At 41.8% G+C, this 27666-nt stretch overlaps 1 protein-coding gene across 8 annotated transcripts in view; it reads left to right on the top strand.

The window, feature by feature from the left end:
- The window catches only part of MID2 (midline 2), a 99800-nt gene that overhangs the window by 46505 nt on the left and 25629 nt on the right, over positions 1-27666 (top strand). For all 8 annotated transcript variants that reach the window (XM_082717357.1, XM_082717359.1, XM_082717360.1 and 5 more), the window contains 2 exons: positions 24323-24430; positions 25835-25983. In XM_082717357.1, coding sequence (XP_082573483.1) covers positions 24323-24430; positions 25835-25983 — 257 coding nt within the window. The remainder of the gene's footprint in view (positions 1-24322; positions 24431-25834; positions 25984-27666) is intronic.

The raw sequence follows: 27666 nt of genomic DNA, 5'->3' as shown, positions 1-27666 counted from the left end.
AGCTCCTTGGGGAAGAAAATGTGATGACAGGGAAAGAGCCAGGTGTGAGAACGAAACCACACTACTGTCCAAAGGCACAGGAAATTGGCTGCTGATCAACCCATCCTTCCTTAGAAAATGCATTTGGAATCTGGTGCTGGAGATGTGCGATCTGAACTCGAAGAGATCATAAGCCCAAATCCCTGCAGAATATTCATGTTCAGAACAGGGTCGATGAAATTAGCTCGCTAGTCAAGTAAGGCCACCTCAGCCCTTTTGGTTCTAGATGAAATGAAGAAGAATGATTTATAGAATAGAAGTAATTTCTGAGTAATAACTTCAGCCTTCACGTGACTTAGAGTCGTGTGTGCACACACGCTTACAAGTCACAAGTTCCCAAACTGTCTCAATTAACCGATAAATGATTATGGAAATTTCTGTTGTAAACAGTAAATCATCAAGAGTTGAAATGCCAGCCAACCTATTTTACAGTCAGAGAAGTAAATGCACACATAAATCAAAGCCTGAACCTCCGCTTTCTGGCAAATAAGAACTGCGTATTTACAGACTAGAGCATCAAGTTGAGGTGGTGGAGTGAGGAAGGGCATCCATATTACTTAACTACTAACTATGGTCCATGTTCGTGCTAAGACCTTTATCTCTATTTTCTATTTGATTCTTACAACAACCTGCAAGATGGGTAATAATTATTTCTGTTTCACTCATCAGAAGTGGGGGCGGCTCAGAGATGTCATTGACTTGTTTGAGGTCACTCAGCTTGTAAGTGTCAAAGCTGGAATTCAGGCTCAGGTCTGCTTGAATTCAAATCCAGAGCTTTCCACTCTACTTTGCTGCCTTCTGGGAGAAAAAGGTGCTGAGAAGAAATGGAAACTTAGAACATGAAAATCCTCAAAAAGAAAAAAAAGGAAAGTGGTTTTTTTCCCCCCCTTAAAACACACACACACACACACACACACACACACACACACACACACACACAAAACCAGTTACAGTTACAAAAAAGAGTGATCAAAGGGCAGGCTAACTTTGATGGTTAGAATGGAATAAGGAATCTGAAGAAGCCCTGGCCTTGGGATTAGAAAAACTGGTTTGGGTTGTAACTCCATTACTTGATAGCTTTTATGACTTTGATAATTTACTTTTACCTCTCTGGGTCCTCATTCATAACATGGTTTCCTCATTCATAACATGCAGACAGTAATGCCTGTCCTATCTATCTCATAAGGTTGTTACAGAGATCAAATACAAAGATCAGACCTATCGGAAAGTGCTCTCTAGGCTAAACCACAACAACCTGCACAGCTGTAACAACTCCACTACTTGTAGTTACTGATTTCTTTGATTAACGGTAACAACGGATTAAGCTCTTTGGAATTTCCCAGCAAGTTGAGGTTCCTTGTCCTTTGCTTTGTATTTTCTCTCGAAGCTGCTGGATTTCCCCAAGTGAGGAACTGAGCCCGGAGCCCTAGGGAGAAAGTAGTGACCCAGAGTAAATTGCACTCTGTGCCCCCCTAGACCCTCACCGTTTATATATAGGTGAGTGTAGCCTTTTGTCTGAGCAAGTGTGATGATGGGCACGCAGATCTGTCTGCTTTGTCCTAGTGGCGGTGAAGAGAGATTGTGAATTATAGGCATTATATACACAGAAACACACACACACACACAGAGAGAGAGAGAGAGAGAGAGAGAGAGAGAGAAACCTCTGGACTTCTCACCATAAGACAGCATCCATCAGGCTGGAATCCCTGGATGGGCCAGTGGAGCTTAGGGCCATATACTTTCACTGCGCCATACTCTGTTCATAGTTTTGACAACTGTCTCTCATCCTTCCTCGTCAGTACACAGACAGGTTGACTGGTGGGTTCCCTGCTCTGGAGAGCGGGGATTGGATGTGGGAAGGTGCCTAGTCATCAGTGCAATAACAAGCATTTTAATGAGCCCCCAAAGTGTCGAGCTGTACTGTGCTTGGAGCTGAGAGTGCAGGACACATGGGTTCCTCTCCTTCAGGGAGCACCGCAGAGGAGACTAAAATGGAACGTAATTACAGCATTATATTTTTATACACGAGGGAATGTGTTAGGTAGCTTTCTTGCTTACATACCTATTTCTTCTCGACTCGACCTAATATCTTTTGGGCTCTGAGCCTGGGGCATTGTGTTAATTATGGGGGAACCCAGAGCAGAAAAACAGAGAATAACAAGCAGGGGTCAGCCAAATTTCTTCCCAGCCAAGGGTGTGAAATGGAATTGGTGCTTTGTCAGAAATCAACATTTGACCTCCTTCCTGGCATCAGCCCCTGCTCTGAACGGAGGGAGTAGATGATGGTCTGGTTCCTGGGAGGAAGAGAGACCATATTATCTTCTGAGACTGGGCAGACCCTGTCCAGCAGTGTGGAGGTAACCGCATTTGGGGAGGAGGTCTAGGTGCTTAAAGTGTGAGGAGAATAGGAGAAGGGACATGGCAATCTCAGGGACAAGCAAATCGTGACCAGAAAGCAAAAGTAGACACAGAAACAGGATAAAAAACCAGATGGTGAAACAGTGCTAACCTGTTCATTATCAGAAAACCCCAGAAGCTATAGTCGTTATAGCAAGAGCAGTCCCAGTCGTCATCATCGCGATCATAGTTGTCAAAACTGAACCAAACAGAAACGACAGTTCGACTAGCTATCACGTATCAGAAAATGTATTCGGTGCTTGACATCTGTGATTTCATTTAATAAACATATGCAAAATCCTTTGAGGCTATTGCTAGTACTGTCCTCGGTCACAGAAGGGGAAACTTGGCCCACCCACTCAAGACCAAACAGGTGGCTGGTAAAGCAGCAGAGCCAAGAGACTAATGTTAGGCTGTCTGACTTGAAAGCCCATTCTTCTAATGATCGCCAGTTCTAATTTTGGGTTTGGTTCAGTAAAGATAACCCCCCACCCCTGAACTCCCAGGGCCCTTCCCAGAGAACTCCTACCCCCTCCATTTTGTCTCTTTTTCTCTTTCTCTCTCTCTCTTCCTATCCCTCCCAAGATAACCTAACCAAGAGCTCTCCTCAGGATTCCCTGGGCCCCTTGGGCTTTTCACCATACGGACCCCTTAGCTCTAGTCTCTGTCCTGACTCATGAAGTACTTGGGACCACTGGACATATGTCCTCAAGACATCTTTGTTACCTAGTCATGGAGTTGAGTATTGTGCAGAGATCTCCTCCTTGTCTTGGGGCTCATTCCTGGTTTTTCTCCATCTTTTTCCGCTATCCCCCACTCTTCCACTCCACTCTTCCCTTTCAGCTTGAAAGCAATATAGGCCTTGTTTGAGTTACTTGTACTCTTCCACTCGGGCTCTTGCTTCTTCTAGTGACCATCTGCTTTTTCTGAACATGGAACCAGGTTTTTCTTTTTTTTTCCTTTTGTCATCCAAAGTCTCCTGTCTCAGAAAGAATGATTTCTTTCTCCGAATATGCCCTCCCGGATCTTAGCTGTCAGAGTGTGCATGTCCCTGGCCCTCTGGGTTAGAGATTCTCAGTTCTGTGTATACAGGGAGTATCAGGGTGCTGAGGCCATCTCCCAGAAACAGAGGTCTTGGGGAGGGATGCTTATGTCAGACTTGAGTACAAAGAGGGGCTAAATGCTCCCCACGGTTTAGTCTGGGGATAGAGAAGACATAATCTTTCAATCGCTTGGCCCTGTTCTCCTTCCCTTACATAATTCTGTAGTGGTGAAAGGCGGTGACAAGGAGGGCTTGGGGGAAAGCCCTGGACTAGAAATGAGGAAGTCTGGGTTCCACTACTGACTCTGGCACCCAGTAGCTACATGAGCTTGGGCAGAGCAACCTGCACATACCCTTTACACAGCCTACTCTGCTGTATTGCAGTGACCTGATGACAGCTTATTTCCTTGTTGGCCTCTTGGCTTCTTGAAGGCAATGGCCATGACCGTCCACATTCACTACAGAAACTTCAGGTCCTAACTAGTCTCCCTGACCCATTCTGGCCCCTTCTAACCCATTTTCCACACTGCTGTGAGCATGAGCTTTCTAAAATACAAAGCCCGCATGTCACCCCCTACCCACCATAAACCCTTCAGTTGTTCCTCATCACCATTAAGATAAAGAAGACCCATCATGATCTGGACCTTGCCTGTGTCTCTGGCATGCCCTTTTACCACCTGCCCTTTATCCTGTGTTCATTCCACAAACACTTAAGTGTATTTCTGCCTTGGGCCAACACTGGGGACACAGTGTAGACATGGCACCTGTCCTCACAGTACTTACACTCCTCTTTCCTGCTGGCTAACAGCTGCTTGTCCTTTAAGATTCACTTCAGGCATCACCTTCTCTAGAAAGCAATCACTCATGTCCTATACCTTTCTCCCTAGCTCCCTAATAGGGTTTAGGTGTTTCTCCCTTGTGTACCTGGAGTGCCCTATGCACACTTCTGTCATAGCACTTCTGTGTACCAATTGGTCTCACTACCAGATTGTAAACTCTGAGAGTGGAAACTGTGTCCTGTCCACTTTTTTATACCCAGCACATGGCTTGAAACACAGTAGATATTGAGAAGAGATAAATGAATAAACAGTACCCTCTGGTGGCTAGCTGTTATAAGTACCACCTTTTATGCATTATACAAATGGGTAGACCATTGGCAATTACCCAAAAGTGGTCAGTTTTTCTTTAAGATTAGCTGAGGAACTATTTTAGAATGTGTGGTCTCCTAGGATCTAGGTTGTTGTCCCAACGTCTTTCTAAGTCTTTCGTGATGCAGCAAATAATATGTAAATGATGGAACAAAATGACCATTTTGAGTAATTGGGTAAGAAGAAAATATAAGGGAAATTTGTCTCATGCAATGAAGAAATGTAACCTGCTCTACAATTTTTCATTATATCTTTATTTCAGGGCCTACACACTCACATTCACTCATTCAGTTAATAAACACTTGTTGAGTACCTGTACAGTGCCAGGCACTATTCTAGGTGTTGGCGATAGAGTAATGAATGAAACGAAGTCCTTAACCTTAAGCTTACATTTTGGCTGGGGGAGGCACACAATAGTGTGTGTATATGTATGTATATACATATATATGTATATAAACATATATACATATATATGGTTTTATTTATTTATTTGAGAGAGAGAGAGAGAGAGAGAGAGCATGAGAAGGGAGAAGGTTGGAGGGAGAAGCAGACTCCCCATGGAGCTGGGAGCCCGATGTGGGGCTCAATCCTGGGACTCTGTGATCATGATTTGAGTTGAAGGCAGTTGCTTAACCAACTGAGCCACCCAGGCACCCAGCAAATATATTTTTATTAAGGGTTATATATTCTGTGGAGAAAGATAAACTAGGAGAAAGATGGTGACCTAGGTTGCTCCTGACTTTGCTTCCCCTCTCAATCTTCCCCTCACAAACAACTAACATCAATTCATGAACAGGACCCCATTGAGACAATCCTAGAATATGGCAGAGAAGCTGAAGCACACTTTTGCTCCACAGAGATCCAGATAAACTGCATTAGAAGGGCGAGAAATGGCTAAACATTGAGCACATTGTGCATCCTTCAGCTCTAGTGCAGCACTAAGCAGAGGTCTCCCCTGAGCCTCCAGTTCCTCCAGTGGGAAAAAAAAAACAACCCAGTGGGGATGCCCATCTCCCCCTGACATTGTGGTTCACTTTGTGAGAACCCCTACTCTGATTTCACACCATAGGGATTGCAGGAGTATCTTTGGGCCTCAACCACTGGGGATCTGACAATTATGGAGAAGATGGAGTGGATTGCAACAACTAACACATATGGATCTTGGCCCAGATAGTAATCCCAAGAGCAGCACTGCTTATCTACAGAATCAAGTTGGAGAAACACTCTAATAACCAAAGTACATTGTCGGGTGCAGATCTAGATTTGGATCCTCAAACAAGGAGTTTTGACAGCCCTAGAGCCCAGTTTGTCCATGTGCAAGCAAGGAGCTGAATCACAGTCCCATGTGCTGTGAGAGTGTTTTCCAGCCCCATCTGACAAGAAGGGCTGGTGACAATGCCTGGAAGCAGCGCAGCCCAGTGACACTTGAGCAGAGAGGCGAGCAGGCAGAACTGATCACCCCCAGGACAAAGCTAGTCCTGGACACAAAGCATTCTGTATGTAAGGGCAGGGGTATTAATTCATAGCTAAGGCTGAGGGTAGCTCCTGGCTCAACCAATGGGAGAGATGGGGAAATTGAGAGTGACTTGGAACAGCCTCTCCCACTCTCTCCCAGGCAAGGGAGCTGAGACATAGCCCCACCCACCATGAAGAGCATCTTCTGGCCCTTTCTAGCCAGAAGTGCTGGAGGCAACTCCTGAAAGCTGTGCAGTCCAGCAGCACTCAAGCAGAAAGGCAAGTGAGTGGAACCGGTCATTTTCTGAATAAAGCCGGTGGCCCTGTTCAGTCAGGGAAGTTGGGGTGTGGGTTGGCTTGAGTTAAAACAACAAAGAGCTTTCCTGGCTTTAGAGCTGCTTCTCCTGCTGTGCCCAGTGAGGGGATCTAACTCATAGCCTTGTTCATAACTGAATAAAACCTTCAGATTGTCTGGCCAGGGAACCTAACCAGAGGACATGGGAAGCTGCATAGTCCATTCAACAGCTCTCTATACAGTGGCACTTAAATAGAGAGCACAGCTGGTGAGTTTCCCCTTCTGCAGAGCAAAATCAGGGCCTCACCTGACAAGGGAATCCAGTGCACACTTGTGCCTGATTCTGGCCCCCAAACAATAAGCTGTACAGACCCTGGGCTGCTTCCTTGCCAGGGAAGGGAAGCTAATTCATATCCACATCCACTAGTGAATATAGTACCCAGTCCCAACTATCTAGTAATTCTGACCAGATAATCCAGGTGACAGTGGAACCCACTCTTTAGCCTCACTTGGGTAGGGAATGAAACCAGCAGTTCTATCTAGCTATTCCCAGCCAGTGGCACCACCCGCCCCTCCTATCCTTGGAGCTCACGCTATTGCTTCATCCAAAAATAATCCATAATAGCAATCCCTTCTGCCCAAGGACATTAAGAGCAGATGCCCAGAAAACCTGAAGTGAGCTGACTGGTGAAGAACTATCTCTGCCAAAGCAAATCTGTAAAGTTTGGAAGAGAAGCTCAATTACTTAAATGCACAGATACAAATGTAACATATCAGGGATCATGAAAAAGTAGGTCAATACGACATTACCAAAGGAAACTAATAAAGCAGTAATTACTGATCCTAAAAAGTGGAGATTATGAATTATCGGGCAACGCATTCAGAATAATCCTATTAAGGAAGCTTAGTGAACAACTACAAGGAAACACAGACAACTAAATGAAATTAGAAAAACAATGCATGAACAAAACGAGAATTTTGATGAAGAAATAGCAACCATCAAAAAACCCCCAAACAGAAATGTTAAAGTTGAAAAATGTCATAATTAAACCTAAGAATCCAATAGAGAGCTTCAAAAGTCAGCTTGACCATATAGAGGAAATAATCAGTGACCTAGAGGATAGGACATTATAAATTTCGCAGTCAGAAGAGAGAAAAAAAATATGAGAAAGTGAGGAAAACCTATGGGAATTATGGGACAAAATGGAAAGACACAATTGTCACATTATGGTGAATTATGGGATAATATGAAAAGAAACAATATTCACATTATGGGAATTCCAGGAGGAGAAAAGAAAGAGAAAGGAAAGAAAGTATATTTAAAGCAATAATGGCTGAAAATTTCCAAAATCCGGGAAGCAATGGACATACAGATCTATGAGGCTCAAAGGATCCCAAATAGGTTGAATCCAAATAGGACTACACAAAGACACATGATTAAATTGTCAAAAGTCAAAATAAAGAATTTTAAAAACAGTGAGAAAAAAGAGAAACACTACATATGACTGAGCCCTCCATATGATTGGTTGATTTCTCAACAGAAACTTTTTAGGCCAGGAGAGAAGGGAGTGGCATATTCAAAATAATGGAAAAAAATAACTCTCAACCAAGAATCCCAAACCCAACAAAGCTGTTGTTCTTCAGAAAAAAAGACAAGATAAAGACTTTCTCAAACAAATAAAAGTGAGGGAGTTAATTACCACAGAGCTGCCTCACAGAAAATGCTAAAGGGAGTTCTTTAACTGGAAGTCAAGCTATGCTAATTAACATAATAAAAACATAAAAAGTTACCATAAATCTCAGTAGTGATGGTATATATAGCATCATGTTAGATTCTGCAATATGGTAGTAGTAGTGTTTAACTGTGGTGTATAATACTACTTACATAAAACTTAGGTATGTGCAATACTTACATAATAATAGTAGTATATAATAATACTTACAACTCTAATTTAAAAGTTTAAAAAAAGAACATAGTAAAAATAACCATAACTACAATAATCTGTTATTAGTTACACAATATTTAAAAAGTGTATATTGTAACATTAGTAACCTAAAATGTGACGTGAGGAGAGGTAAAAGTATAAAGCTTACAACTTTTATTGAAGTTAAGATTATACCAGTTTACAAGTATTGTAAATTTAAGATATTTTATGTTAGCCTCAGGTTAACCACAAGGGAAAATCCTGTAGTAATTAAACAAAAGAACACTATAGCGAAGTCAAATCATACTGATACCTAAAAGACATCAAAACACACAGGAAGACAGCAGGATAAGAAACAAAGGAAAGGTGATCTGTGAAACAACCAGAAAATAATTTTTTAAAATGGCAGTAGTAAGCCCTTACCTGTAAATAATTACTTGAAATACAAATGGATTCAATTCTTCAGTTAAAAGACAAAAATTAGCTGAATGGATTAAAAAAAAATTAAAAACATCTTCCTATAGGAAAGACTCACTTTAGCCTTAAAGACACACATAGAGTGAGAGTGAAAGGATGGAAAAACACATTCCCCAAAAAAGCAAGTGTAGCTGTAATTATATCAGACAATATAGACTTTGAACTAAAAATGGGAAAAAGAGACAAAGAAGGTCATTATATAATGATCACTATATAAAGAAGATATAATACTTACAAATATTTATGTGCCCAACATCAGAGCACATAAACATATACAGCAAAAACTGACAGAGCTAAAAGGAGAAATGAACAGTAATACAATAATAGTTGGGGACTCTAATTCCCCTCTCTCAACAAAGGATAGATCATTCAGACAGAGAATCAATAAAGAAACAGCAGATTTGAACAAGATTATAGACCAAATGGACCTAATAGACATATACAGAACACTCTATCCACAGCAGCAGAATACGCATTCTTTTCAAGTGCACAGGGAACATTTTTTTTTTTTTTTTGGATAGACCACATGTTGGGCCACAAAACAAGTCTTAGAAAATTCAAGAAGACTGAAATCATACCAGGTATCTTCTCTAACCATGATGGCATGAAAATGAAAATCAACAAAAAGAGGAAAACTGGAAAATTCATGAGCACATAGAAATTAAACAATGCTCTCCTGAACAACCAGTGGATCAAAGAAGAAATTAAAAGGGAAAATAAAAGTTGCTTGAGTCAAGCAAAATGGAAATAAAACATACCAAAATGTGTAGGATAAAATAAAAACAGTTCTAAGGGGGAAGTTCAGAGCATTAAATGTCTGCATTTAAGAAGCAAAAATGATCCCAAATAAAGAACCTCACTCTTGGTGCCTGGGTGTCTCAGGGGGTTAAGCCTCTGCTCAGGTCATGATCTCAGTGTCCTGGGATCAAGCCCAGCATCAGGCTCTCTGCTCAGCAGGGAGCCTGCTTCACCCCACCTCTCTCTGCCTGCCTCTCTGCCTATTTGTGATCTCTGTCAAATAAATAAATAAATAAGTAAAATCTTAAAAAAAAAAAAAAAACCTGACTCTGCACCTTAAATGACTAGAAAAAAAGGGACAAATTGAGCCCAGAGTTAGCAGAAGAAACTAAATAATAAATATTGGTGCAGAAATCAATGAAATAGAGAACAGAAAAACAATAGAAAAGATTAGCCAAACTAAGCATTTGTTCTTTGAAAGGATAAACAAAACTAACAAACCTTTAGCTAGACTAAACAAGGAAAAAAGAGAAAGGGCTCAAATCAACAAAAGTATAAATGAAAAAGGAGACATTACAACTGATACTACAGAAATTTGAAGGATCCCAGGAGCCTACCGTGAGCAACTATATGCCAACAAACTGGACAACGTGGAAGAGATAAAGAAAATTTTAGAGACATACAATTTACTGAGACTGAATCAGAAAGAAATCTGAACAGACCAATTACTAGTAAGGAGATTGAATCAATAATTTAAAATCTCCTAACAAAGAAAAACTCAGGACCAGATGGCTTCACTGGTGAATTTTACTAAATATTTAAAGAAGAATTAGTGCTTATTCCCAAATTCTTCTAAAAATTTCAAGAGGAGGGAATACTTCCAAAATTATTTTACAAGGCAAGCATTATCCAGCTACCAAAACCAGAAAGGAAAACTACAGGCCAATATCCTTGATGAATATAGATGCAAAAATTCTCAATAAAGTACTAGCACACCAAATTCAGCAGCATATTAAAAGGATCATACACCATGATCAATTGGGATTCATCCCAAGATGTAAGGATAGTTCAACATTTGCAGATCAGTCAATTATATATATAGAAGGAACATATCTCAACATAAGAAAGGCTATATATGACCAGACCACAGCTAACATCACATCCAGTGGTGAATATTTGAAAGTTTTTCCTTTAAGATTAGGGCTAAGACAAGGGTGCCCACTCTTAGCACTCCTATGCAACATATTACTAGAAGTCCTAGCTAGAGCAATCAGGCAAGAAAAAGGAAAGGTATAATAATTGGAAAGGAAGTAAAATTGTATTTGCAGGTGACATGAGTTCATATATAGAAAATTCTAAAGTCTTAGCCAAAAAACTGTTGGATCTAATTAATGGATTCAGTAAAGTTACAGGATACAAAATTAGCATATAAATTGTAGGAGCATTTCTATACATTAACAGTGAACTGGGCGCCTGGGTGGCTCAGTGGGTTAAGCCGCTGCCTTCGGCTCGGGTCATGATCTCAGGGTCCTGGGATCGAGTCCCGCATCGGGTTCTCTGCTCCGCGGGGAGCCTGCTTCCTCCTCTCTCTCTCTCTGCCTGCCTCTCTGCCTACTTGTGATCTCTCTGTGTCAAATGAATAAATAAAATCTTAAAAAAAAACCAAAAAAACAGTGAATTTTCTGAAAAAGAAATAAGTTGATGCCATTTATAATAGCACCAAAAACAATAAAATACTTATGAATAAATTTAACTAAGGAAAATGAACTCCACTCGGAAAACTATAAAACATTGATGAAAGAAATATAAGTAAACAAATAAATTTAAAAGTATCCCACATTTCATGGATTGGAAGAATTAATATTGTTAAAATGTCAATATACCAAAAGCCATATATAGATTCAATGCAATTCCTATCAAGATTCCAATGGCATTGGGGCGCCTAGGTGGCTCAGTGGGTTAAGCCTCTGCCTTCAGCTCAGGTCATGATCTCAGGGTCCTGGGATCGAGCCCCGCATCAGGCTCTCTGCTCAGCAGGGAGCCTGCTTCCCCCTCTCTCTCTGCTTCTCTGCCTACTTGTGGTCTCTGTCTGTCAAATAAATAAATAAAATCTTTTAAAAAAAAAGATTCCAATGGCATTTTTTACCAAAGTAGAAAAAAACGCTCCTAAAATTTATATGGAATTACAAGAGACTCCCAAATAGCCAAAGAAATTGTGAGAAAGAACAAAATAGGAGGCATCACATGTCCTGATTTGAAGTTAAATTATAAATTCATAGTCATCAAAACAGTATGGTACTGGCATAAAAACAGACAAATAGACCATTGGAACAGAATCGAGAGCCCAGATACAAACCCAAGCATATATAGTCAGCTAATACTTAGCGAGAGCCAAGAATACTCAACGGAGGAAAGACAGTGTTTTCAATAAATGGTGCTAAGATAATTGGATATTCAAATGTAAAGGAATGGAAGTGGATCCTATCTTCTATCACTCATAAAAATTAACTCTGAATAAGGGCACCTGGGAGGGCTCAGTCGGTTAAGCATCGGACTCTTGATTTCAGATCAGGTCATGATCTCAGGGTTGTGAGATCAAGTCCCATGTCTAGCTTCATGCTGCACTTGGACCCTGCTTAAGATTCTCTCTCTCCCTCTTCTTCTGCCCCTCACCCCTCCCTCCCTAAAAAAAAAAAAAAAAAAAACCTCCAAATAGATTAAAGACTTAAACATAAGACCTAAAAGCATAAAACTCCTGGAAGAAAACACAGGAATAAAAGTCCTTGATATGTTTATGTGTGATTTTTTTTTATATGTGTGATTTTTTAAAAAAGATTTTATTTATTTACTTGACAGAGAGATACATAGTGAAGAGAGCACAAGCAGGGGGAGCAGCAGGCAGAGGGAGAGGGAGAAGCGGGCTTCCCACTGAGCAGGGAACCAGATGCAGGGCTGGATCCTAGGACCCTGAGAACATGATCCAAGCCAAAGGCAGACACTTAATGACTGAGCCACCCAGGAAGCCCCTTGTTATGTATATTTGCGACTTTTTTGGATATGACATCTAAAGCACAGCAAAATAAATAGATAGATAGATAAATGGGACTGCATCAAACTAAAATGTTTTACATAACAAAATAAACTATCAACAAAGTGAAAAACAACCTACAGAATGGGAAAAAAATTGCAAAACATGTATCTGGTAAGGTGTTAATATCCAAAATATATAAAGAACTCATCCAACTCCATTAGCAGAAAACCAAATAACCTAATTAGATAATGGGCAAAGGATCTGAATAGACATTTCCCCAGAGAAGATATACAAAAGGCCAGCTACCACGTGAAAAGACACTCTGCATCACTAGTCACTAGGGGAATATAAATTAAAACCACAGTGAGATATCACCTCATGACTATTAGAATAACCGTCATCAAAAAGATGAGGTAGCAAATGCTGGTGTGGATGTGGAGATAAGGGAGCCCTCTGTGTGCTGTTGGTGGGATTATAAATCGGTACAGCCACTTTGGAAAACAGTAAGGAGGATCCTCAAAAAATTAAAAGTAGAATTAGCTACCATATGATTCAGATATATTCTGGAAATATATCCAAAGGGAATGAAAACCCTAGCTCAAAAAGAGATCTGCACCCCCATGTTCCTAAGAGCGCTATTGACAACAGCCAAGACATGGAAACAACTTAAGAGCCCATCAATGGATGAATGGGTAGAAAAGTTGTGGAATATAATGCAATAGAATATCATTCAGCCATTAAAAAAACGAGGAAATCCACAGATGGACCTTGAAGGCATTATGCTAAGTGAAGTAAGTCAGAGAAAAAGAAACACTATATAATCTCACTTATACATGGAATCCCCCCCAAACCCCAAAACTCATTGAAAAAGAGATCCAAATTGTGCTTACCAGAGCCAGGGGATGGGGGCAGGGGAAATTGGAGGAAGGTGGTCAAAAAGTACAAACTTGAACTGTTTGTGTCAATTAGTCCATTTAAGTATAATAGTAAAAGACTAGCTAATGATAACAATGCATCTTAAAACCTTCAGAAGGAAAGGAGAATGATTTGTGGACTATTTGTTTTTGTGTGTATGTGGCAGTTTTAAGTTATTAGTTTTTAAAATCAGTACTTTTTAATGGAAACAACTTGACCAAAAATCTGTCACAGAATTTTGAGACCCATTAAAACAAAAGTTTAAGGGGTGCCTGGGTGGCTCAGTGGGCTGGGGCCTCTGCCTTTGGCTCAGGTCATGATCCCAGGGTCCTGGGATCGAGCCTCACGTCGGGCTCTCTGCTCTGCAGGGAGCCTACTTCCTCCTGCCTCTCTGCCTAGTTGTGATTTCTGTCAAATAAATAAAATATTAAAAAAAAAGTTTAAGGAGAAAAAAAGAGAAAAAATACAAACGTACAGTTACGTGATAAATAATACTAGGGATATAATGTACCTCGTGATGACTAGAGCTGATGTTGCTGTATGATGCATAGGAAAATAGAGTAAATCCTATGAGTTTTCATCACAAAGAGAAAGGTTTTTTCCCCCCTTTTTTCTTTTCTTGTTATTCTACCTAAATGAGAAGATGGATGTTGGCTGAAACTGTTGAGGCAATTACATATATTTCACAATATATGTAAACCAGAATGTCATACTTGTATGCCTTAAACTTTCACAGTGATGTCTGTCAATTATTTCTCAGTGAAACTGGGAAAAATAAACTAAGGTACAGAATAGAGTGTGAGATGAGATACAACTTGAGCAAAGGCCTAAATACATATTAGTTATAATTTCAGAGAACTATATAAATGTTGGTTCACCAGACCTGCCCAAAACACTATGGGACTTTTGGAATTTTCTTTCTTTTTTTTCTTTTAGATTTTGAAAGAAGTTTAATATGACGTAGAAGTTGCTAAAATAACACAGAAAGAGTTCCCACATATGATTCACCTACTCATCCCCAGTGTTAACATCTTACACAATGACACAACTACCACAACCAGGAAATTATCACCAGTAGAATATTCTGCTAAGTGAACTATAGACCTCATTCAAATTCCACCAGTTGTCACATGCCCTTAACTTTTGGGGGACAGGGGAGGTTCCATCATTCCATGAATTTTATCAGAGGTATAGATGTGTGTAATCACCATCATAATTAGAACATTACAACTTCAAGAAACTCATTTTTGCTACCTCTGTATAGTCACATCTGTCCCCCTGGCAACCACTGATCTGTTTTTCATCACTGATAATTTTATAATTTCTGGAGTGTTATGTACATGAAGACATACATTATGTAGCATATTATGATTGACATATTATAATTTGCTTGTGTCACTCATCAGAATGCCCCGAGATCCGTTCACATTGTTGTGTTTATCAATAGATTTTTTAAATTTTATTGCTGATGTCGCACAATTTGTGTATCCATGCCCCCACTGAAGAGCATTTCAGCTTTTTCCAGTTCTTGGCTAATACCTGTAAAGGTGTTGTGAACATTCATGCATGTTTTTTTGTGTAGACATGAATGTTCATATTTCTGTGGTGAAATCTGGAGTCTTATATCCTTTTTCTTAAAGGTTTTATTTAGTTATTTGTGAGAGAGGAAGAGAGGGGGAGCACGAGAGGGGGGAGGACCAGAGGGAGAAGCAGACTCTCTGCCGAGCAGGAAGCCCAGTGCGGGACTCCATCTTGGGACTGCAGGATCATGACCTGAGTTGAATGCAGTCGCCCAACCGTCTGAGCCACCCAGGCAGCCCTAGAGTCTTGTGTCTTTAGAGGGGTTTATAAGCAAGTGTTGTGTTTCACAGAATGAGCAGTAGAGTGGCGGGAACACAAAAGATACGGCTTCAGCCTTGCTTTGTCATTGATCAGTAGTATGATGTTAGGTAAGCCCTTCTCTCTAGGACTCAATTTCTATCTGTAAAATGAGAGGCTAGGAACCTATGATTTCTTTAGTCTCTTTCTTTCTTTCTTTCTTTCTTTCTTTCTTTCTTTCTTTCTTTCTTTCTTTCTTTCTTTTTTTTTTAGAGGGAGATGGGGTAGAGGGGCAAAGGGAGAGGGAGATAGAGAATCGTAATCAGGCTCCACACCCAGCACAGAGCCCAACATGGGGCTTGATCTCATGACCTTGAGATCATGACCTGAACCGAAATCAAGAGCCAACTGAGCCCCCCCACCAAGGTGCTCTTCTTTAGTCTTTTCTACATCTAACAGTTCTGTGGTTCTGAAGAGAAAGAAAGGAGGTTTCTACCTCATTTCATATGGGATTTTTAGCCATACACATAGAATACCAGCTACAAGCCTAGATTATACCTCTCCCACTTTTTTCTAGCATGTAGTTACCTTGTGCGGAAAGAGAATATGGGGATAAAAGTAACTAATCTTAATGTGACAAAGGCTTGGAAGTCTGAGCCCTGAGGTGAATGGACTCTAAATGCCTATTCAAGTCCTTTGCCTTCTCTCCCTTTAAACTTACATAGAATTGCCACATGGCACAGGGTCATTCCTAAGTCACATATATGGAGCAAATTGTCCTCTTTCTTTTTTTTTTTTTTTAAAGATAATTTATTTATTTATTTATTTGACAGACAGAGATCACAAGTAGGCAGAGAGGCAGGCAGAGAGAGAGGAAGAAGCAGGCTCCCTGCTGAGCAGAGAGCCCGATGTGGGACTCGATCCCAGGACCCCGAGATCATGACTTGAGCCGAAGGCAGCAGCCCAACCCACTGAGCCACCCAGGTGCCCAAATTGTCCTCTTTCTGTTGCCAGTACTTTTATTACTTAGACTCAGGGTAAAATAAACATGGAATGTGTGTGTGTGTGTATGTGTGTGTGTGTGTTGTCCATATATATGTATGTGCGTTATGTATATTTTGTAAATGTTACAAAATATATGCATTCTTATATTGTATATTTATTTTCAAAAGTCAGGAGGTAATCACACAAAGTATTTGCAAGTCTGAGGTTACTGAAGTTGTCTGAGGGATGTGATTATCTTGAGAGGCAATTCTGAGAGTCAGAGAAGCACTTGTGTGAGCATAGTCTGTCTTTCTGCTTCTCTCTCTCTCTCTCTCTCTCTCTCTCGCACACACACAGACACGCACACGCACACTGGTTAAAATCATGGAACAAGAGCCAGACAGCCTGGGTGCGAATCCTGACTCTGCCAGGTACTGGTTATATGATCTTGGGCAAGTGACATAACCTCTGTGTCTCTCAGTTTCCTCTGTGGGATGGCAATGATATTAATAGCGCCAACTTCAGAGGGTTAATAAGATGTAAATGAGTTAAAATATATGAAGCAATTTGAATAGTTCCTACTGCATTGCGGGAAGTGTGTCTGTCAGTCGATGTCTGTGTCTGTCACTTCTCGAGATGGCCCGGCTGCCACCACGCCATCCACAGGGCTTTTCCAGCTGCCACAGTCCCATTCCCCACCCACCTCTACCTGCTAGTACCCCTCACCCACTCCTCTGCCAAAAAAAATTAACTCAGGCACTGAGGCAGTAGCTTGCTTAATTCTGCCTCAGTAATTTCTTTTGCCCCCTAAGCTGTAGTTACTCCAGTCCAGGGGACTAAAAATCCTATTAATAATTTTGCATAAATTGAATTAAATAAAAAGAGAGGAAAAAATAATTTTGCATATCCGCTAGGCCTTTAAGTGATAATCGTCTTTTCAAATCTAAAGAAACAGATAAAATCCATTTGAAAAACAGCACCCCCCTTCATTTAGCTATTATGTAAAGCCGGCAGGAACATCTTTGAAATGTTACATTGTTTTGCTTTAGAAAATGAAAAAAGAAGATTGTCTCATCTTCCTCTTCCTTTCATACATTTGAACCTTCCTCCTACAAAAGGCTGTGGTGGTGGTGATGGTAGCTTGTGTGTGGGTGTGTTTCTGTTTCTGTATGTGTGTGTGATATCCCCCTAGTGTGATCTGGATGAATACCTTAGCTTAGACGCTGCTGTAGTCGGTGCTACATTGGCTTCATAAACATTGTGGATTCTTAGTCCCCCCGCCCCAGGCTTATTGAGATTTAGTTGACATAAAACGTGGCATAAGTTAAGGTGCACAGTGCGATGCTTTGATCTACATGTATATTACAAAATGATTACCACGATAAGGTTAGTTAACATGTTCACCACCTCACATAGTTACCTTTTAGGTCTGTGTAGTGAGAACATTTAGCACCTCTCTCTTAGCAATTTTCAAGTATACAACACAGTCTTGTTAACCATAATCAAGGAATCTATCAAAGCTGAACTCATGGAAACAGAGAGAACATTGCATTTTCTTGAACGCACCGTTTTAAGAGAGTAATGAATTCTTTGCAGCCTCGTAAGGTGACAAAGCTGTTCATAACAACTCGTTGATAATCCATCAGATGTCCAATTTACCTCCCACTTTCCCTTCTCCTCTCCTTTGCACAGAGAGTGATTTTCCCATTTCTTTGAGTACTGTGCTGGCTTTTCCTCTCCCCCTTGTTCTCAACGAGGGTGTTAACTAACAATGGTTAAGGTGTTACTCTAGTTTTAAGATCCTGACATTTTATCTAGGTACACGCAAAGTCTCAAAATGACAGCTCAGCTCTCCATAATGTATCTGCGACCTCTGTTTCTAGCCTTATTTCCCTCCCTTGCACCTGTCGGGCTGATGTGCTTTATCCAAACATCCTCTACTTTCCTGGCTGTGCGTTGGTTCATGCTCTTCACAGAATTCTCTCTGCCTAGAATTCTCTCCCTTTAAACCCCATTTCTGTGTGCCCAAGTCTTGCTCATCTTTGAAGACCAGCTCCACTACCTGAAACCTTCCCTGATCCCCCGATTGCCCTATGCCACAGGCAAAATTTGTTTTCTCTTCTCTGTGCCCTCATGAAGCTTTGTTTGTGTTCTGTTACATTGCTTGTTCTGCTCTACCGTGAATTGTAATTAGCTGAGTTCATTCACACTCATCTCCTCCACTAGACTAAGTGCCTCAAAAGCAGAAGCTAAGTCTTTTTCATCATTCTGTCCCACACAGTGAACCCCCGTAGACCCTAGTAGTACATAGGGTAGGCCTCGATCAATGCTTGCTGATAACAACTCCCCCAACTGATCTTTAATGCTGGCATTTCAAAATCTTCTGTGGCAGGGGAGGAGATCTTCAGACAGAAGATCTCTGGGAATGAGCCAGGCTGGCATTGACCATACAGTGGAGGACACCGAGATGGAGATGCCTACGAAGTGTTCTGTCCATTACCACATAAATGAATGTCACCTGACTCTGGCTGTAGAGCTCATCCACAACTTCATTCATATTGTCCCACCTGACCAGGAGATCTCAGTTCCTTCTGAACTCCTGGGCAGTGCTCCTCCGAAGGGCTGATGGATGGGACTGAGCCAAGAGGAGGGTATGAGTGAGGAAGTTTCTCATGCAGTTGAGTTGGAGGGAAGACTGATGCACTTTGAACCCAAGAATAAAAGACCTATAGAATGGGCATGTGGGAGATCCCCCAAGAAACTATCAAATAAGCTCTGGGAAGGCAGCTGAGGGTAAAAAGGTCTGGTTCATTTACATTTCAATAGAGAACAGAAACAATTACCTAAATACTACTTTTTTTGTGGCCTCTTAAGCCTTTGCAACTTGTGGCTTTTGTGAACTCCCACGTATTTATTTCCTTGTTAAAAACCATCAGTAAAATCCTTCTAATGGGATATGTGTGTCAGTGTCAGGGAAGGGAGAAATTAGGGGAAGAATAGGTCTGACTGTAGGTGTAAATTTTGAACTGGGAGGTCGGAAGGAACTTTGGGATATGGTAGGGTGGGCGGTTGGAGAAAAACGTGCAAAGCAAATTCTGGCTGCCTTTGGGAAGAAAGAAAAGAGCACAGAGCAGAGCAGAGGACCCGGAGACCTGACAAGAGAGGCTCCCTAGTGCATAGGTCTTGGAAACCTTGTGCTGAGACTCAGTCTTTGACATCAGAAACTGCTTCCCGCCCATGCAAAAATTGCCCTGTTTAGGGGACAGAGAGATTTATACAAGTAGGCTGCCAAGATTACTCTACTGGTAATTTTTGGAGAGGGTAGATTTTTCCACAGATAAAAAGCCTTCTTGTCAAACCCACCAGCCCAAACCAAAGAGCAAAGGCCGAAAAAAGATCTGGAATCTTTTGCCAACCAACCAACCAACCAACCAACCAACCAAAAATGCTTATAAGCCCAGTTGTTTTCAACTAAGGGTTAATAAGCAAGTGAAATACGCCAGTGCATTTTCAAGGAAAACTGCAGAAAAGGAAAATACCAGGGCTTTCAAGTACCTTCCAAGCAATTTGAGATGTTTTATTCACATCATGAAGACAGTTTTACCCTGGAGTATTTCCTTTTCAGAAACTACTCAAGGAACCTGCTCTTTTGGGCTGTTTCTTGACATGGAAACATTTTAATGTCACTGCTTTACCTTTAGTTTGGGATTTTGCCTCTTCAGCCCAATTTCTGCTCTACTACTTGTGCCTCGCTGTTTGATTTCGCTGTCCAAAGCCCTCCCTAGCTCCCTCGCTTCCGTCCACATTTTCTCCACAAAATGCCTTTACTATAGTCCATTTTCTAATGTGTGTCATTCTTTTTGTGCTTTTTCATTTTACTAAATCAGTCAGTAAATATTTGTTGTGTGTAAGGCATTGTGCCTGTTACAGCAGGAGAAACAAAGTGACATAAAAACTTTCTTCAAGGACCTTGCTGTGAATTAAAGATTTTCCAGCCAGGGATTGTATCTCATATTTGACCTTTCCATTGGATTCCTGTTACTCTCTTCGGCTAGGTCCTGTTGACATCACGAGAATTTCCTAAATCATAGCCACACCCCCCCTCCCAGCTTACCATTACGCCCAACCATATCAATCCCAGTTCAACTCTTTAAAAAAATGAAGTTAACTTGATGGTTGCCAGAAGTGGGGGTGTGTGTGTGGGAGAATGAGTACATGGGTGGAAGGGAATGGGAGGTACAGACTTCCAGTTGTGGAATGGATAAGTCACAGGGAATGAGGGGTACAGGATAGGGAATATAGTCAGTGGCATTGTAACAGCATTGAGTGGTGACAGATGGTAGCTACACTTGTGAGCACAGCATAAAATTGTTGAACCACTGCATTGTACACCTCAAACTAATGCAACATTGTGTGTCAGCTATACTCAAATAAAAATATATATTTATTTTAAAAGTTCATTCTCTCACCATCCTACTCTCCAAAAAATATTTTCAAAGATGCCATATTGCCTAATGAATAAAGCTCAATTTCGTTGGCTTGGTTCAAAATTTCCCTCCCTTTTACCTTTAAAATCAAAGTCCTGTCCATCTTTATGGCTCAAGGCCCACTTCATTCAGGCATCTTTTCTTCACTTCCCCACCAAGAGCGATCTCTCCCTTTGATTTCTGGAGATTATGTTCTACATCACTCATTGGCATGCTGCCTTGACTAGTTTGTTTTGTATGCATGTGGCTTTTCCACATTCAGATTGCAGATTTATGGAGAGCAGGGCCTGAGCATAATGCATTACACACAAAAGATGCTTAATACATGTTTGATGATGAAGACGGGGATGATTTTTCCTGATTTCAGGGTATGTATAGGATGGGATCTAAGGGTGAGTGGCTAAGGAAAGATTCTGGAGGGAGGGGAATGAATTAATAAGGCTTTTACAGTCACAGTCCTAAAGGGGTAAGGACTTCAACTTACTGATTCCTTGGCTGGGAGCCTTGTTGTATTGCCAGAGTTTTAGTGAGTTTGAAAAGAAAAGGAGGGGTAGGACTTTGGGACTGCTGTGAATTTATGTGGAGAATGAGAGAGAGGTAGCAATCAGAAGTAACTGAACCTGAGTAACTTCAATAATGATAGTAGCATTAGCCAAAACAAAACAAGAAAGAAAGAAAGAAAGAAAGAAAGAAAGAAAGAAAGAAAGAAAGAAGAAAAGAAAGAAAGAAAGAAAGAAAAAGGAAATCAGAGGTGGAAACCAGATTTAGAGGGGAGATGATGATTTAAGTTTTTAAAAAGATTTTTATTTGTATCTCTCTCTCTCTCTCTCTCTCTCTCACACACACACACACACACACACACACACACACACACACACACACAGAACAAGTACAAGCAGGGGGAGCAGCAGGCAGAGGGAGAAGGAGGCTCCCCACAGAGCACAGAGCCCAATGTGGGATTCGATCCCAGGACCCTGGGATCATGACCTGAGCCAAAGGCAGGCACTTAACTCTCTGAGCCACCCAGGTGCCCAGTGAGTTTGTTTTCAGATATACTGAGTTTAGGGTAACTTGAGTAACCAAGTGGACACGTCTAGCAAGCAGTGAGATACTCCCTACCTCTATTCAATTCCATGCAACAAATATTTACTGAACATCTGCCATATGCCAGTCACCATGTTGGAGAGACAGACAAAGAAGACACAAGCCCTGAACTCCAGAACTCATGTTTGAGTGGGGAAGACAGACTAGTAAATTCCTCTGGCATAAGGTAGTAAATGGTATAATTGAAATATGAAATTGAATATGAAATTAAAAGTGCTATGAAGGTATAAATAGAGGACAAATTGCATCCGAGTGGGTGAGAAAAAGTTACAGAAGTGAAGAGTTTTGAGCAAGGCCTGGAAAGAAAAAGTAGACGTTTGTTCAATAAACAAATAGGGAAATGGCTTTCCAAGTGAAAGAAGTCTCAAGCCAAGGCACAGGTCACAGAAGTGTGGGGCATTCTAGTGATCTGAAATGACTAAAGAGAATGGGATGACAGAATAAAGATGGATGGAGCAAAAGAAGTAACTGGTGTCGGAGACTGGAGGAACTTTGTTACACTAGCCTGTGGAGGCGGTTTAGTGCAATGGTTAGAGGTGTAGACTCCAGTGTCAGACTCCCTGGGTCAAAATCCCATCTCTGCCACTTACTAGTTCTGTGACCTTGAGTGAATCCATTAGTCCCTCTGTGCTCAGTTTTCCCATCTGTAAAATGGGGTTGATGGTACCTGCCTCGTAGGATTGCTTTGATGGTTGAGAGGGCTAGTATGGTAAACTGATTAGGGTCCTGCCTGGCATATAGTGAGGATATGTAAAGGTCAGCCCAAGGGCGAAATGGCAAGAAACAGACCACTACACCATTGTGTACTACACCATCCACAGCTTCAAAAGGAAACTACGGGAACTAAGTCTCCAGATACTCTAAGCACACATCCAGGGAACACTAGGTGAATTTCTTCTCACAGGAGTGGGAGTTTCTAGAGAGGGTGAGGTTCTCTGCCTTAGAAATGTAGATCCAATTTAGGAAAAGTGTGAACAGCCTCAGTGGGGGAAAACTCGAATGGCCAGAGTGGGACTGTTGACTCACAATAAATGGGAGCTCTCATTATGGTATTCCCTCCAGCAAGTGGAAATCAAACAAAATCAGGCAGTGACACCACACGCGTATTTTATTTCAGTTGAGTAAGAAACAGAAAATTGGCCGGCAGAGGATGAGCGAACAGGCAGCAGGGTCCAGTGAGGAGTACTTTGCTTGGCTCAGAATATGTAAAGGAATCCTCTGAAAGGGGCTAGCAATCGGAAATGCAGACCTACCTTGCTAATGAAGCCTATCTCACCCCAGGAGTTTGGATGCTCTCAAGGAACCCATTGTCTCTTCTTCGGCTTTCTAGAGCTCTGCTCTAGCACTCCTGGAATAGACTCTTGGAATGATTATACTTCCCCGTGTGACTGCAAAATGGAACTGAACCCCGTCCACCCACACAGCCGGCCCTGGGGTTTCACTTGACAGAACTGGGTGTGAATGCTGGGCTTACCACCAATAGCTGTGTGATCTTGAGTGAGTCACTCAAATTGTCTGAGCTTCAGTTTCTCCATCTGTGAAATGGGAACAAAAATGGCTCCTCTATTATGAAGGGCTTATGGTAATTACATGAAAGAATTTATCTAGAAAGCGCTTGGAACACTGAGTGCTTAAGAGTTGTAAGTTCATCTCCCTTCTTTTGCCTTTATACTTAGGTCACCCAAAGATCCCTGCTCTCATTTTAGCCCTTCTGGGGGCTTCCTCCTGTCTAATGTCCAGAGTAGTAGAGATGGGAAGAAGGAGAAATCAGTATATGGAAAGACGGTGAAAAATGGCGGCTCTTTTTTCAACTTCTATCCCCCCAAATCTGACTTTGTGGTAAAGATATTTTGATGTAGCCAGTATTCCCAAATGGGAAAGGTATTCAGATTCTGGATGGCCGAAGGTGAGAAGTATCTGCTAAGACATCGTGACAACTCTACGAAAATGTATCTACGCATGTGTATATTTACTCTGAACTCATGGCTGTTCATTCGTATGTTTTAAGATGAGACGGGAACTAGGAAAATTGAAAACATTTCGTTTTTAGCATGGTAGAACTAGATTGTTGTAATGTTACCTTAATATTGTTGTGCCTGTGGAGAGGGATCCTCTTTTCCTGACATACTTAATTCTCCTTACCCTCTTTTCAAAAGAACAACAGGAGGAAAGGGTGCTGGAGTAAAGGGAATTATACAGTGGGAATAACATGCCCCCATCTCATCTGTCCTTCTGCCCAGCCTTCCATTAACCATCATGATCTACCAGAGGCCGGAGAGCTTCCTGTCTGTGGTGCTTCAATGCCCTTGCATCATTAATATCATCATCTCTACCCTTCTTCTAGGAGTGGATCTAATGAGGGAGGTATGGAAGAAGTTCTGCATGCTTAGCGTCAATCCCAACCTTTGAGAACCAGCAAGGGAAAAAGGCAGCAATCACTGTGTAATATTCTGGACTTTCTTGGCAGGTGAATACTGCTATGCATGAGGCAAAACTCATGGAAGAATGTGACGAGCTGGTAGAGATCATCCAGCAGAGGAAGCAAATGATCGCTGTCAAAATCAAAGAGACAAAGGTAAAGCATGGAGCTTCAGTGAGGCCAAGGCAGAGTTGACTTTACAAATGTCAGAGTTTCATCCTGATGATTCCAGTTTGAACTTGGATTGTGAAAGTAAGAAGAAATGGGGTTAGAGGGAGGGAGGCAAAGAAGAAGCGATGTTTGGCCTAGTGCTATAAACCTGGTAGAAATGATGAGTTCTGGGGTATTGGAAATGCTCTATACCTTGACTGGGTTGATGGTTACATCGGTGTATGTATATGCAAAAAAAAAAAAAAAAGTCATTGAGTTGTCCACTCAGAGGTGGATGCTTTACTGTAGGTATGTTATAAGTCAATCCAAAAAGAAAAAAAGTGATGGTAGAAATGTGGGCCAGAATTACGGAAGGACCATGCGTGCTATTATGAGGACTTTGGGCTCACCCACAAAGGCATTGGGAAGCCATCCTAGTTTCTTAGGAAGGGAGAGAGTGATCGATATGGCAGAAGTAACCAGGGTGTATCCGAACAGGATGACACTGAAGTCAGGGAAGCAATCTAAGAGGCTTATGGAATGATTCTTGATAGGAGTCGATGAAGACCTACACAGGGGAAATGTCAGCACAAGTGGAAGGAAAGGACATAACAGGAATTACTAGAAAGGAAATGATGAGAATCCTCGACTGATCCACTGTAAAAGATGAAGGGAAAGAGAAGACTTCCAGGTTTTTAGCCTAGGAACTGAAGAAGTAGGGTCAAGGTCAGGTGTGAGCCTCCATGCATCCATATGGTTGTAGGCATATTGGTCAGCCAGTCAGCATAGTGATTATAAGCTCATGCCAGGTATACAGTGTGAGGATTATGAGAGTCTGAGGTGATGATCAATACTTTGTGCCATGCTGGGTGGTTCCAGCCAACACAGGAACTGAAATTCCCGAGAACACAGATCTGTGAATGTGCAGGTGCTCATAAGAATACAGAGAGAAAGATATTCGTTGGAAGGTAGAGTGCCATAAAGAACAAGGAAGTACTTTTTATTAAACTCGGCTCTGAAAATATATCAACCATAAAAATGGGTCGATGGAGATCCCTGGGTGGCAGGGCTTCCTTTGATACTTTTTATTTTCTAAATACTCAACTGTGAGCATGCACTCTTGTTCTAATCAGAAAAATTAACGTTTTTGTCCATGAAAAAGAGGAGGCAGATGACTGAGAGTGTATGACTGAGTGCGTTGCAGCCTAAGTAAGCGGGCTGTAGGTGGGAGGAGGGGCTGGCAAGACAGAGACGGTGGGGTGAGAAGGTGAGTGGTTAGTACGGGGACCATGGGATATTAATAGGCCTTATTTTTAGCATTGCTGCAGCAGATCTCCTTCGTGTTGTTTTATCGTTTTTAATTAAGCCCTGGATGTTGAAGCTCATTTTTCTTCTGCTCATTCCTTTAAGGTTATGAAACTGAGAAAGTTGGCACAGCAGGTTGCTAATTGCCGTCAGTGTCTTGAGCGCTCAACAGTCCTCATCAACCAGGCTGAACATATCCTGAAAGAAAATGACCAGGCCCGGTTTCTCCAGTCTGCAAAAAATATTGCCGAGAGGTGAGCAACTTCTCTTCTTTTCTCTAGGCCTGCCCTTAGGAAAAGGGTACAGCTGGAAGTCACTGAATTCTGTTTGGGCACCTACATAGCAACTGATGCCCGAAGATCTTACCAGATACTTTTTTACTAAAGACTCAGTGGTAACCTCTAGGTAGCTTCACCCCTTCTGCCAGTGCACAGCAAGCCACATTCCGTAGGGAACTAGGGAACTAACTAGGGCTCTGCCCCAGCTCTCTGCTGCCCATTCAGTGTTGGAGTTTTCTTTTTTTGTTTTGTTTTTTGGGTTTTTTTTTTTTTAAGATTTTATCTCCTTGTCAGAGAGAAGGGGTGGGGGAGGGAACACAGGCAGGGGAAGAGGCAAGGGGAGAAGCAGACTCCCCACTGAGCGGGGATCTCATGCAGAGCTCGATCCCAGGACCCTGGGATCATGGAGCCAAAGGCAGACGCCCAATTGACTGAGCCACCCAGGTGTCCCAATGTGCTGGGGCTTTCTAGGTTGGTGTTAGCATAGGGGCAGAGAGACTTTTGGCCACAGGGACAGGTGTGTGCCCTCTCTGAGTCTTTGTGCAATTTTTATTCCTTTCATTTAGTTATCTCTCACACAGATGGATAGAGCAGTAATTCTTGGGCTTTTGTTTTTAATCAGTCATCCCCTTGAAAATGTGATGAATGTCCTGAGCCTTCTCCTGAGGGGGAAATGCATGTTAGATACGTACATGTAGAATTTTGCATGTGATTCTAGAGGACTCATGGGTCCTTCGAAGGCCATCTATACACCATGTGCAAAGAATCTGAAGTCTAAAGTGGCACATTGCTCAGTAGAGTCACCGAGGCTTTAAGGGGCTACAGAGACGTATTAGGCAAACTTGGCCTCCTTCTCTGTCTCCCATTTACTAAGGCTTTGGCTCCACGTACACAGCATTCCTTCTTCCTGCTTCTGCCAGCATTCCGGGTGACCCTGGCTTCCACATGGCTCCTTGCCATCCCCTCCTCCAGTGACCCTCACCTCTGCTCCCCTTTATCTACCTGCTTCCATGGCTCCCATGCTGAACCTTGCCATCAGTCAGAATTACACTGAAATCATAAATTAACATCCCCGCTCTGTTCTAGCTACAACCGCTATACTTAAATTTGATTGGTTTTCTTCCAGAGTCTCTATTCTTCAACTTCATCGGGATCCCTAAGACCCGACTGCTACCTACCAGCTACCTACTGTCTTTACTTCTTTCTTTGGTCTGTTGAGGCTCTGTGATTTCTCATGTCAGCTGCTCACTCTTGTTGCAATGTACCCACTTCCCTGGTCTTTTTATCACACCAACCTGATCGAATCCCCAACCCCGAACCAGCCCAGTTCTTTCTGTTTTCTTTTTAAAAATATTTTATTTATTTATTTGGGAGACACAGATAGTGAGAGAGAGCATGAGCAGGGAGGAGAGGGGCTTCCCACTGAGCAGGGAGCTCAATGCAGGACTCAATCCCAGGACTCGGGAATCATGACCTAAGCTGAAGACAGATGCTTAACTGACTGAGCCACCCAGGTCCCCCTCTTCCCACCTTTTCCATGTCTGTATTTGAGTTGCAGAACCCAGCTAGAGAAAACCACATAACCAAAGAGGTTGGTATTATCACAGCACACATTTATGGCTTCTAATCTCACTGGGGCCCTGAAATCCTTCTGCGTCA

This window comes from Mustela nivalis, assembly GCF_964662115.1.
Source record: "Mustela nivalis genome assembly, chromosome: X".
Taxonomy (NCBI): domain Eukaryota; kingdom Metazoa; phylum Chordata; class Mammalia; order Carnivora; family Mustelidae; genus Mustela; species Mustela nivalis.
The sequence above is the reverse complement of the archived record's forward strand: the minus strand, read 5'-3'. Positions and strand labels throughout refer to the sequence as shown.